The 12,006-nt window shown below is 41.7% G+C and overlaps 1 protein-coding gene across 8 annotated transcripts in view; it reads right to left on the bottom strand.

Annotated features, from left to right (window-relative positions):
* Positions 1-12,006, bottom strand: part of grin2bb (glutamate receptor, ionotropic, N-methyl D-aspartate 2B, genome duplicate b) — an 86,275-nt gene that overhangs the window by 72,918 nt on the left and 1,351 nt on the right. For 5 of the 8 annotated variants that reach the window (XM_031872043.1, XM_031872044.1, XM_031872047.1 and 2 more), the window contains exon 2: positions 7,160-7,861. In XM_031872043.1, coding sequence (XP_031727903.1) covers positions 7,160-7,168 — 9 coding nt within the window. In that variant the 5' untranslated portion in view covers positions 7,169-7,861. Of the gene's footprint in view, positions 1-7,159; positions 7,862-11,191; positions 11,207-12,006 lie in introns of all 8 variants that reach the window. The other 3 variants (XM_031872041.1, XM_031872045.1, XM_031872046.1) reach the window with 1 other exon arrangement.

The raw sequence follows: 12,006 nt of genomic DNA, 5'->3' as shown, positions 1-12,006 counted from the left end.
TAAAGACATTATCACATGTAGGGTGACATTATGATGCTATTTTCCTGTTCTTAAAATGTGCTCTGTCCGCTATTTTGTGTCCTGCAGAGTGTGCATGAAAAAAGAAAAACAAAAGGACATACAAATGAGGCATTTTTGTGATTTTGTGCCAGGTCTGTTTTCAATTTGTGCATCAATGTCTTACACTATGTATCATTATGTATAGAAGACATGGTGACCAACATAACCTGGCTTTCAGGCCATATCTGCGGTGTTATATATTCCAATCGTTGAACTCTGAATCTGACAGGCAGCTACACGATGTTCCTTGCAGGACCTGGTTGTGCACTCTCTTCTCCATTGGGCGAGCCAAGAATACAAGGCACCATTATAATATAGCGTGGCTGTTTAAAAGGTGTGACGAGTAATGTTACCAGCTGAGCATTCATTATTAACAACTACCACACCTCTCTATTTATATTCCACTTTATCACCCCATTGTGTGCACGGCTTGATGTCTTAGAACAGAAACAGAAAATGTGTTCAGTCACGCTATTAGTGATCTTGAGCATGTGACGAGTGCTGATTTCTGAAATGAAAAGTTTAAAAAGATTTCGGTCTTACACTAGTATACACTAGTATACTTTATATGTCAACCAATTCCTTTTTACATAAGTACTTTATTTACTTATTACTTGTTTAATTCACATACTCATTGCTCATTTAACATTCAAGTCTATAAACCAAATGCAATCAAATACACTAAATTGAGCATTCATGGAGTTCATCAGCTGGACAGGACCAACGTGTCTAAAGAGCATCTGTTTCTGGTTCTCTACTCTTCATCAAGTCTCTCAGATAATTAGCTGATGAAATCGCTGAGCATCTCATTCATTATCTTCACAACCTCACTGGATTATACGCACAGTGAATCAGGCTCTGATTTTCATTCACATCTGAGTGGATCTACTGATATACGCTACAAACCGCCTCCTCTAAAGGAGCTTATACAACCTTAAGATTTGTGGCTGATAACCAGAGATGAATAACTGATTACATCCTCGACTTGCTACTTTTAGCAACAATCTCATTCAACAACAAGGAGCTCACCTAATGTTAATCAGTTGTGTATAAATGTGGTTGTGCAAAAGAAACAGTCCAGCTCAACACCACTGCAAATACAGCCCACTATATATAGTGAGTTTGCCTCCGCCGGTCACTAACCGAGCACTATTATGTACCATCATGCATTGCGCTGAGGGGGAAATGGCAGATGGACGAGAGGAGAGAGAGCAGCGTGATTGAGACAAATCCATGAGTTGAGGCGCGAAAATGATCTGTTTATTGTGAGCAGAGCGTAACAAACGGCCACAAAGTACTTTGTGTTTAATAATTTGGAAAAACACACTTATCGCCCCCATATTGGCAACAGCAGAGCCTTCCATTTCTCTCTCCTTCTATTCTTACTTTCACAATAAAAGCCCTAGAGATATACACTGTATAAATACCAGGAACTTAAATTCACTAAGATATTAGTCAAGAGGAAACTCAACAAAAAAAGATTACTATATGTATTGATTGCAAAAATTCATGTTGGTACGTATTATGGATGGTCCACCAGTCGACGTTGATCTGGCATGTTTTCATTGTGCGATAGAGATTACGTAATTCACGGCACAGAAAAAACAACCCGAGTAGTGTCTGGAAGTGTTTTCTTCTTCTTATGAGCTCAATACATAGTCTACTAGATAGGGAGCAGTGAATGAGTGAATGATTTCAGACACAGCCATTGTCACTGTAAGGGTAGAATTCATGAGCTGTTGTATTTGGGTTGCATTAGATATTGCAGGTCAGGTTAAAATTATATTGCAGCCTAATATGCATATATTCTTCATATAAACTTCACACTACACTGACAACTAAATTCAAATCAGACAAAAGCTCCAACAAATGATTCTTGTCATTATTGATTGATCTGGTGGGGTTTTTTCTCGATTTCGGACATTACAGTCTAAAAGTCAGAAAATAGTTTTCGATGTGACATATTCAATATTTGGTTAAACTTCGGTTTGACAAACAGTCCAAAACTCAAAGATATTCCATTTACAAGGATATGAAAACAGAGAAGCATGAACTAGGTGTTACTGGACACTTACGCTTGAAAAATGACTTAAATTATGAATTTTCTGATCATCTCAGCTCTACATCCAACAGAAAGCTGCAACATTTATTTCAAGATCCAAACACACTGAAACCGACACAAATAAATCTCAGTAATATAAGCCTGCACACCGCCCTTCACTTAGGCCTAAATGTGGCAACAAAGCCCCAGACGGATGGTTACACGTCCTCTTTTTCTCTTTCCTCACCTTACAATTGACCCCCCTGAGAGCTTTGCTCTAGCTTTCAGCCGCTGTCTCACTGATCACCTGCTCCTCTGCTTCATTAGAAAGAACAGCAGTTCTTCCCCACTGAGCGTGTGTTGTTCCTTCTTGTTGGAGTCTATACCTGGAGGGGCTCCTCAGCTCGGCAGACGTCTGCTTTCCAAACCCACCCCTAAGTCTCAAGTCACTGCTGATTAATTGACAAGTTGCCCCCACTGAGGGTCAAATGGAGACAGATTCATGGACAGCTGGAACGGGTCAGCTGCAAAAAAGGTAGTGGAAAATCAACAAGACCCAATCCGATTTTAACACTAGAGTTTTTCTAATGGTTCCTTTACAAAAGATGGAAATAAAAACAGTAAATTTACTCTTATTTCCAACAGGTAGTATCACTGTATTGCTGTTTACAAAAATGAATTACTTTGCCAACAAGATCTGAACCTGTCAAGATGTCCTCCTCTTTAAAGCTCTTTAAAGCCTCTGTTGATCAGTAGCACTACACACCCATTACTTCTTCTAAATATGTTTTGTTCTCCTTCTTTCTTTCAACAGTTCCCTCTCGCTCTTTGAAAACATAATCATCATCTCATCATCCTCTCGAATCAAAGATTTCTTTCGAGTCCTGATGTGAGAACAGTGTCATCAAATATCTCATTCAGCTGTCAAACCCCTCCATCAGTTCGTCTAACCTCCGCACCTCCACCCTTTTCCCAGCAGGTAGATCTTGTCTTTTTGTTCTATCGGTCTCTTCCCTCCGTCTGAAGTATTATAGAACATCTTTCTTCCCTGTCTGTCAGCGGAAGAGCTTCAAAAGGTCTCCTTTTGGCATGACATGAAAAAGTGTGACGGTTTCTGATCAGATGTCTGCATGTGCCAGACCCAGACATTCTGATCGTGTTATTAGCGAACATGCAGGGTGAATGGCAGATCGCCATTCGATAGCTTCGTTTCTGCATTAGTGACTTATGTGGCAGTCGTTCCACGTTTGCATTGTGTCCAGTTTAAGCGGAGACCGCACAAACAAGATATCAACGCAGACCGGTTGAACGCCTGCTGACTTCGGCAACAGAACGGCACACCGAGAAGATGAGCAACGTGGGTAGAGGCGGCATCACAGCGCTGGGCCCCCTTTTCTCTATTCTTAGCTCTTCCTCCTTCTCTCACAGTCACACATGACTAGGTATGGAAGAGGAGCGGTAGAACAGACATCTTGAGCTTCTGTCTCCGACAGAAAAATGGAATGGCAGCTATACTCGGTTTGCAGGTTATTAAACTCAGTCTGGACTGTTTTGGGTTTTTTTTTAAACTACCATTTATACTTAGATGGAAATTCACATTACATCTGTAACCATCTGTTAGAATTCAAAATTCACAATGTAAAGTATAAGTGCAACAGGCCGTGTCTTGTATTCTAGCTATGGGCGCGTTTCGCAAAATGAACTGTCCATGTGACCTCTTGCATGCCCATGTTGCACTCAATAAACTAGGGCAATCGTTTTTCACACATCTGCATGTCAAGCAAGCTGATTGGTTGATCCAACGCCTGAGAGCAGGTGTTCTTAACCTCTTGTAACTTAAGGTCCACATCGCATTGATAAAGAAATTCTGAGGACCACCTAAACTGGGCTGTAAATATGACAATGTCAGCTTTAGTTGAAATCATGCTTAGTTTGAATTACCATTTAATAGTTGTTGTTTTTTTCGGACCATCTGGCAGTGACTCTGCGGCCCACTAGATGGCGCTCTGCCAACCACCAGTGGGTAGTCGAGAATAGCTACTTTAGATTACATCGTTTTAGCTACAGCTGAGTTAATGTAATATTCCCTTTTTTTCAGATCGTGCTGTGAATCATTTGCTAAAAAAATCTGAAAATGCATGTATGATTGAGGCTTTTCTGAGACATTGTGTAACTACTTTGCGCTTCTCTCCCCCCCTCCCCCCCTCTCTCTCTCTCTGGCTCTGAGTAAACAATAAACAGCACCAGGCTGCTCAGCACCTGTAATCCTTCAACGACTCAATCAACATTTGTTAAACCGGTCGCATGAGGCTTTGCATCCAAAACTGAGTCAGCCGGCTGTCTGTGAGTCCCGGCGCTGGCGTCTCGATTATTATTATATAGATATTCGTGGCACTTCACCGCCGCCACTCTGTTCGCGGTTTACGGACAAGAGAGCCCACGCTCAGGATCCAGTAATCCCCCCTCTACCCAACCCACTCTCCAAAAAAACATGCAGCATCACGACGCTGCCACAGCACTCCCCTCCCAGGGCCTCGGAGCTACATCTGTCTACAAAGCTGCTTCCTTCATCCACTGTCAGTGGAGCTCCCTCTGGATTTACCGCCTGCGCCTGGATCTTCGCCTGTCTGTCTCTTTTTTCTGTCTGCCACGCCTTAACCCTTTGCTCTGTCATGCTCTCTCCCTACACTCCTTTTTTTCTTTTTTGAGATGGAAAATCTGCCCTAGAAACACAGATTACATGCAGCCATTTCAAGCCTGCAGTGTCAGCCAATACCCAACTTTGGAGACGTGTGGGGCGCAGTGTCTGTGCGGCAGGTGTGCTCGCTGTTCAAGCTGCTGTGTTTGTGAAGGAGGGACATCGCCAGCTGTGACACGCCTCCTCCAAGTCACGCTCCGACAACAGAGGCGCGTCATGACTAGAGAGCCACATCTGATCCTGTGAGTCGGTGAGCGCCGCTTTAGATTTGCGAGCATCAACTCAATCCAGCCAGGAATCTAATCAGCGATGCCCCCGAGAGACGGATCCTGGACCTGCTCCATCAGCGGCAGCAGGACACTGTGACAGAACGTGGGATTTTGAGTTGCAACAGATCTTCACACACACTCAATGAACCTCACACAATGAAAATGACTGTTAACCGGTCTAAAAGTTCATTCTCACACCTGAATGTCGCCTTTTGAGCTGATGTTACTTTACATCTCCTCTCTTTGTACTCGTTTGTCACGTTGGACAAGTCTTTCCATTATCTTTACCCACCCCGGCAACTTCTACAGTGAATGTGCCTTTTTTTTATCAGTCAAACTCCTGAGCGGCTGCTGAAAGGAGCACAAGCTCAGCAATATAGATGGGCTCCAGCTTCGCCATTCTTTACACGGTTACTATTGTCTAGGCCTGTTCCCCCTTGTGGAGCTGCACCAGCGCGTCGTTGTGACGGGCTTTTTGAAGCCGGCGCCTTGTCATCCGTTATCTCAACGCTGGGCTACCTCGCAAAGCGCAGCGGGTAGAAAAAAAGGCCCTTTGTCCTTTCTTCTTTTGCAGTATGAATGTTCTTCATCCTTCTCTATCCTGTCCTCTGTTTGTCTTGCTCAAAATCAAGAGTTCCCAAAAGCTTCTCCACTTACACTGAAACAGACAGCTTTGTGCACTTTACTGTGGCTTTAATTGTCAAACTCAATAACTAAAAATCATTCCCATACAGATCCTGGTTTAGAGCCAATTTCTAGAATATACGACTATAAAGTAATGTGTAGGGCCACTGTGACGAAATTTTGTAGCCCAGTGAACTCCTTCTAACCTTTTAACCTGATGAAAAGGCCTGTTTTCTTTAAACAATCGTCAATACACTGTTTATCATAGCCGGAAGCTGTGAAAACCGCCATTATCGTCAGATTTTCATCTTTCAGACGGTCCTTGAACACATCATGCGTGAGGAACGCTTCAGTCAGAAAAAGCCACCTAAAATTGTGATATTTCATCAGCAACATTTTATTCTACACGTCTCATTTGAAATCCAAATAAACCATTTGAAGTAACCAGATCCTGGTAAAAATATAAAATTCTGCATTTCTAAGCACAACTAGCGAGCACAGTGCATTAAGGAGAGGCTGGAAGTAGAGGATGTAAAAATGTGAATAAATATATTCAAAATATATTATGATACTAAATTATCAAAGAAATTCAACTTGCGTTTTTTTATGGTTTATGGTATTGTAACTGTGTTATGCTGCACATTTTGAGTTCTCTCTATATTTCTAGCCATGGTTGTGCTGTTTCCATAGAGGTGCAGGACTTATTGTGGAAATCAAGGCCACAGAGATGAAACGTGACAGGAGCAAAAAACGTCCCGTGCTTGGGCTTCAGAGCGTTAATATCTATATTGTCTTTCTTTATATAAAGCCCAGTCATTGCCTAAACTTTACCAAAACAAACCATGAGGCAGATCCTTAAGGCTATTATCTCAAGAGGCGCCAGGTGTCTTCACAAATTACTAAATAGTGTATGACCTGATATCCAACGTGAAACATCTGGAGATGTGTTTCAATTATTTCCAGCTCCTCTGATGTTTAATTTGACCAGTAATTATCTCGAGTGAGTCAATTTCTGCGGTTTAATTAGGGTTGAATTAACGGACATAACTGTTGGATACTTTGAATATTTTATATTCTAGGGTATAGTTAGGACTCGAGCTGAATTGCTTAATCGATTCATCAATTTTTAGAAAAATAATTTGCAGTTTTAATAATCTATTATCAAGCAGAAATGCCACCGATTCCCCAACAAGCAATTTGAAGACGTCGCCCTGGACTCTCCAACTGCGACAGGCATTTTTCACAATTTTTTACGTTTTAAAGACTACATTGGGTGAATAATCAAAAAAACTTGTCTGTATTAGCCCAGGTTAGGACATTTTTTAAAACACGAAGTTTGACGCAAAAGTTCTGCTGAAATTGACCTCGGCAAACAAAGCAGTGAGTGGATTTTGGGAGGGGAAAAAGTTTCAGGAAAATGATCACAGCCAAACAAATGCAATCCAAGAGCTGGAGTCACTGGCCTACCTTGAACATTGCCAGCCCGGATCTCCTCTCTGCTCTTCAGAACTGGCATGATGGAGTGATCTGGGATTCGACTCCTCCTCTCATAGCCTCGGATAAAGGGATGGTAGACAGATGAAGTCACGCACGGAAGACTGAGGTGGGGGGGGGTCTTGCAGGGCGAGAGGTTCTTGGGTTGAGTGAGGGTGGAGGTGGGCGATGCTGGGGCTTTATCAGGGTGAAGGTGACTGTTTTTGGAGTGTAATCGGACACTTAATTGCTTAGAAACAATGATTTTTACACATAAAGAGGCCAAAAAAGAGGAATCTGCTGTTGTAATGTGCTTTTGACTCAGATCTTAGAATACTTTAAAAGTTGACCATCAACTAAAAATGTCAGTGTGAACTCAATAAAATAAACTAAAAAGATAACAGATGGGCAGTGATGAAGGGACGCTCCTTCATTCGTCCCTTTCCATCCGATTCTCTTTCCCCCGATGCAGCACGCCAAGGTCTCCTCCCAGAAGTCTGCGAGCGTGCGAACACAGTTGCCGTGGAGATGAGGTGATGAGCAGCAGTGGGTGTGCACGTACTCCTCCTCTTCTTTTTCCCTCCCTCCCTTCCTTCTTCTTCTTCTTCTTCTTTTGGCTTTGCTTGCCTTCGCTTTGCTTTAGCCGCTCATGGTGATCAGTTTTCCGGCCCGCTCTGCGCTCTCCTCTCTCTCAGTCTGAAGGGGAGAAGACGAGAAGGACAGAGTCAGATGTCAGAGAACGACAGTGGATGGGTGTGTGGTTGGTGAAGGCCGAATGCCACTTGGTACACAAGTCAATTGGCTCTGAGGTCAAGGCTTAACTCAGTCAGGCTGCTGTGTTGAACATTGTTGTCTGATAATATTAGGGTGCTATTTTATCCATAGAAGAATCTCACAGCGCTTTTGTTTTATCCGTGCTTTAATCCTGTGTTTCATAAACTATATGGGGCCTGATTCAAAGTGAGATTTTTTTACTGTTCATATCATGAATCCCTTTATTATCTCTGGTTTTATCGGGGCACTTGTTGCAATTCACCTGCTTTATGGCTTATTGGCTGTTTATTTGATCCCTGCAAATAAAACCACATGCACTGTGATGGATTTTATCCATATTATTTTTTTGATTTTATTTATTCATTCACAGATTTTAAAATCAGACCCTCTCTTGCACCGGTTCCATTATTTGTTACTGGGACACTTATTCCCCAAAAGTGTTTTGGAGTTAATCATCTCACAAGGTTTGACATGCGAGCTGTTTAAATGTGTACTTAGCTCAATATCTGTGCCTTTATGGGTAGTAGGCTAATGCAGAGGGTGGTAATTAGGGTCATTCTGTGTCTCACAAACCGTTTTGGGACCCTGGGATAAAAGAAAGGTTTATGAACCCCTGCTTTAATCCAATGTGAAAAAGCAGATTGAGGGTAAAAAAAAAAGTAGCATTTGTGATTATTTACTTGAGATGTTCTGCTATTAAAGCTTCAATGGATTTCACAGTTTAAGAAAGGAAGGAAGTAGAATTAGATAACTCATAACTTTGGTCTGGCACTGTAATCTCTAATGGAGCTGAAATGGTGAGACAATTATTCAATTAGTCAACTGGCAGAAAAATGAATCAGCAACTACTCTGATAATTGATTATTTAATTTTTCTTTTTTACAATTCTCTGTTTATTCGTCTAAAAGTAGATTGAACCAAGATTGGACTCTTGGTCGGACAAAAGACGACATTTTAAGACATCATCTTGGACTCTGGGATAGCGTGAGAGGTATTTTTCTCTACTTTATGATATTTTCTAAACCAAACAATGAATTCATAAATAGACAAAATCATCACATTAATCATTACTGGAAATAAGTATTAGTTGCACCCACAGTTACGTATGTTCAGCCTAATGTCTCTTTTTAGTCTTTGACAGATCAAGGGAGTTGTCATTTTAATGTGTACATGCTCATAGGGATGCGTCTGTCTGTGTGTGTGTGTGTGTGTGTGTGTGTGTGTGTGTGTGTTTATCTGAGGAAGTCGGATATGTACAGTAGGTATACACTATTTAGCCTAAGGAAAATTGTCAGAGGATATCTGCATGTGTAGAATTTTAATCCCGTCTGGCAGTGCGATGAATTATTCATTCAACAAATTTTATTTACTAAAATCCATCTTTCTCTCTGACTCCTTCAAAGTCTAATTATCTCTGAGTCTCACAGTCGTATTAACATGACACTGATAGCTTGAGTCATGCGGAATAATACAGTATTTCCATAAATAAACCTTAGCAGAAAACATCTGAGTACGGCTTGTTTGTTTGTGTAGTTCCCTCGCTAGCTTGATGAATCAACAGCTTTTCAAAATGTTGAATACTGTTGTTTGGTGCCAGTTATTCCAGAGAGTCATATTTTTTTACTGAAGCAAAGGTTTTAAAGTGTGTGTGTGTGTGTGTGTCTTACTTCCTTACTTTATCAAAATGCCACAGTGTGTGTCAAATTAAGCTTCTTCATATTTTTCGTTTCATTTGCTTTAAGGACGCAACCGTTATGATGTGAAATCAGCCAACTTGTGAGTTCTTGATTTGCTGAGTATCTTAACGACTCCTCTTTTCAACATAAATCCTTCATTAGCCTGAAACCCAAGAGGTGAGCGTGCCCTTTTAAGACTTTATATTTTAACTGCTACTGTGCGCTCGCAGCGAGGCAACGTCCCACTGCTATTTTTTAAAGATGTCCTAAATCATTTAGACTGTTTGTACTTAGAAATCAACTTGAAACTTTGAGGGCAGGGACCCACTCTGCACTCTGTTCATGGAGAATATGTAAGGAGGAAGCAGCCATAGGACCCTTGTTATGTTTTGTTTGCATACTTTTAAATATTAAGTGACAGCTAAATGGCGCAAATGCCTTAGGACGTTTGAGTATTTTGTGTTCTGAAAGTCAGCCCCTGACTGATTGAAATCACATCATGAGGATTTGCTTTTTACGTGTAAACAATTCAAAGTTTGTTGTCATTCTGTCTAATCATCTTTAGTAATTATGCCATTATTCATTCGCTATTTAGCCGATTAGCTTGTTTATTAACCGAGTAAGACTTCTGGTTGTAGATAAAGCTAGAACAGCATTGGATCACCTATCCACCGTCTCGTTCGTCATCTATATGTGTGCTGTGTGCTCATTAAGGTCATGCTGAAGAGCCGGATCCAGTAAAGCTTGTGTGTGAGGCACATGAGATCTGTGATTCATTCCCAGAGATCTAGTCATGTTTGGAGATCGGTTGCAGATCCATCGATCAGGAGACGAGAAGAAACGTAATGGAGGAGGAGGAGGAGGAGGAGGAGGAAGAAGAGGAAGAGGAAGAGGAAGAAGAGGAAGAGGAAGAGGAGGAGGAGGGTAGCCACAAAGCATTGGTTGACAAAGCTCAACCAACTACAATGCAGAATAAGGAGAGGAAGAGGGCTAAAAGGAACGCATGTAAACGCATGCACCTGCACACAGCACTGGACTAATTGAGTGAGTCAACTGATGTAAGCTGACGAGGCGAGATTTAACCAAAGTAACGGAGAATCTTTAAATGGTTCCTGCTGCTATTAAGAAATCGCCCTCGAGTGAGAAGTCTCTGTTGCTCAAAAGTGCTGTTGAGAGACGTGATAATGCGTGAAATCATTAGATATAATATATATATATATATAGAAAATGGATAAAGATCAAAGGCATGGTCTGATAAACAACCAATTAGTCACAGCAGGGTGAAGAAAGGTTTAGCAGCACAAGCAAATGTGGTGGAAAATATAAAAAGCACTCTTTGCAGAGAACCTGCTGATTAAAGTTCATGCACAATACATTGCCATCAGTCTCATGCAGACATTCAAATGGACACACACACACACACACACACACACACACACACACTCATGCACGCTAGATTAGCTGTACTCTTGTACACACACGCACACACACGTTCAGTGCACACACCAGCTGTCCATGCATTTGCATACACTCAGTTGCAGAGAAGAAGTGGGTGCTGTATTAATTCACTACTCACCTAATTAACTCTTTTCTGTAACACATAATTTATAGACTGTAGTGGAGATGTTTTACAGAGGAGCAGAGTTGAGACACAAAAGCAAAGACAGAGCAAAACGAGTGGTCTTTCATATTCCTTCAAGTCGACATCCCACTCTCAGAACAATCAAAGAAAGAGGTGTTTATCAAGCCCCCTTGTCAGTCCATAAGAGAGAAGGAGGAAGGAGACTAAAGTGGCTGATGTGAGGCCTATACGCTACTGGGCGAAATTTTTTCACCACAGGTAGGTGTCCAAGGATATACAGGCTAAAAACGTACAGTCTAGAGAGGGTAACGCTGTCAAACAGCGCTCCCAAAAAGGTGTGGCAGTGAGAAGAAGAGACGAGGCATCAAACACAACGTAAAGAAAGCAGGGGGATGTGACAGAGGAGAGGAGGGAGGTCTTGATGAGATGGGGATATTAAGTTCTATCTATTTTTATCTGTCTATCAGTCTGTCTCTATCTCACAACCTGCACACCGGCGATTACAACTCGAAATCCACCGAAAGGCGTGTTACCCACTTAATCCACTGTTCAACGTCCAACTAATGCCAATAGGTCTCTCTTGTCCGACAGAGGATGAGAATGGAAAACGAGTGGAAAGGGGCAGAGCTTCAGGGACGAAAAACAATCGATGCGAGGGGATAGAAAATTGAAAACGTGCAACAACAAGAATACACGAAAAATATTTTGATGATAGTAAGGAGTGTTTTTAAGGTTTTAGCATTGCATGTGTGTGTGTGTGTCTGTGTGTGTGTGTGTGTGTGTGTGTGTGTGTGTGTGTGTGTGTGTGT

This window comes from Anarrhichthys ocellatus, unplaced genomic scaffold (genome assembly GCF_004355925.1).
Source record: "Anarrhichthys ocellatus isolate YVR2014 unplaced genomic scaffold, GSC_Weel_1.0 scaffold61, whole genome shotgun sequence".
Taxonomy (NCBI): domain Eukaryota; kingdom Metazoa; phylum Chordata; class Actinopteri; order Perciformes; family Anarhichadidae; genus Anarrhichthys; species Anarrhichthys ocellatus.
Note: the sequence above shows the minus strand (reverse complement) of the source record. Positions and strands in the feature narration are given on the sequence as shown.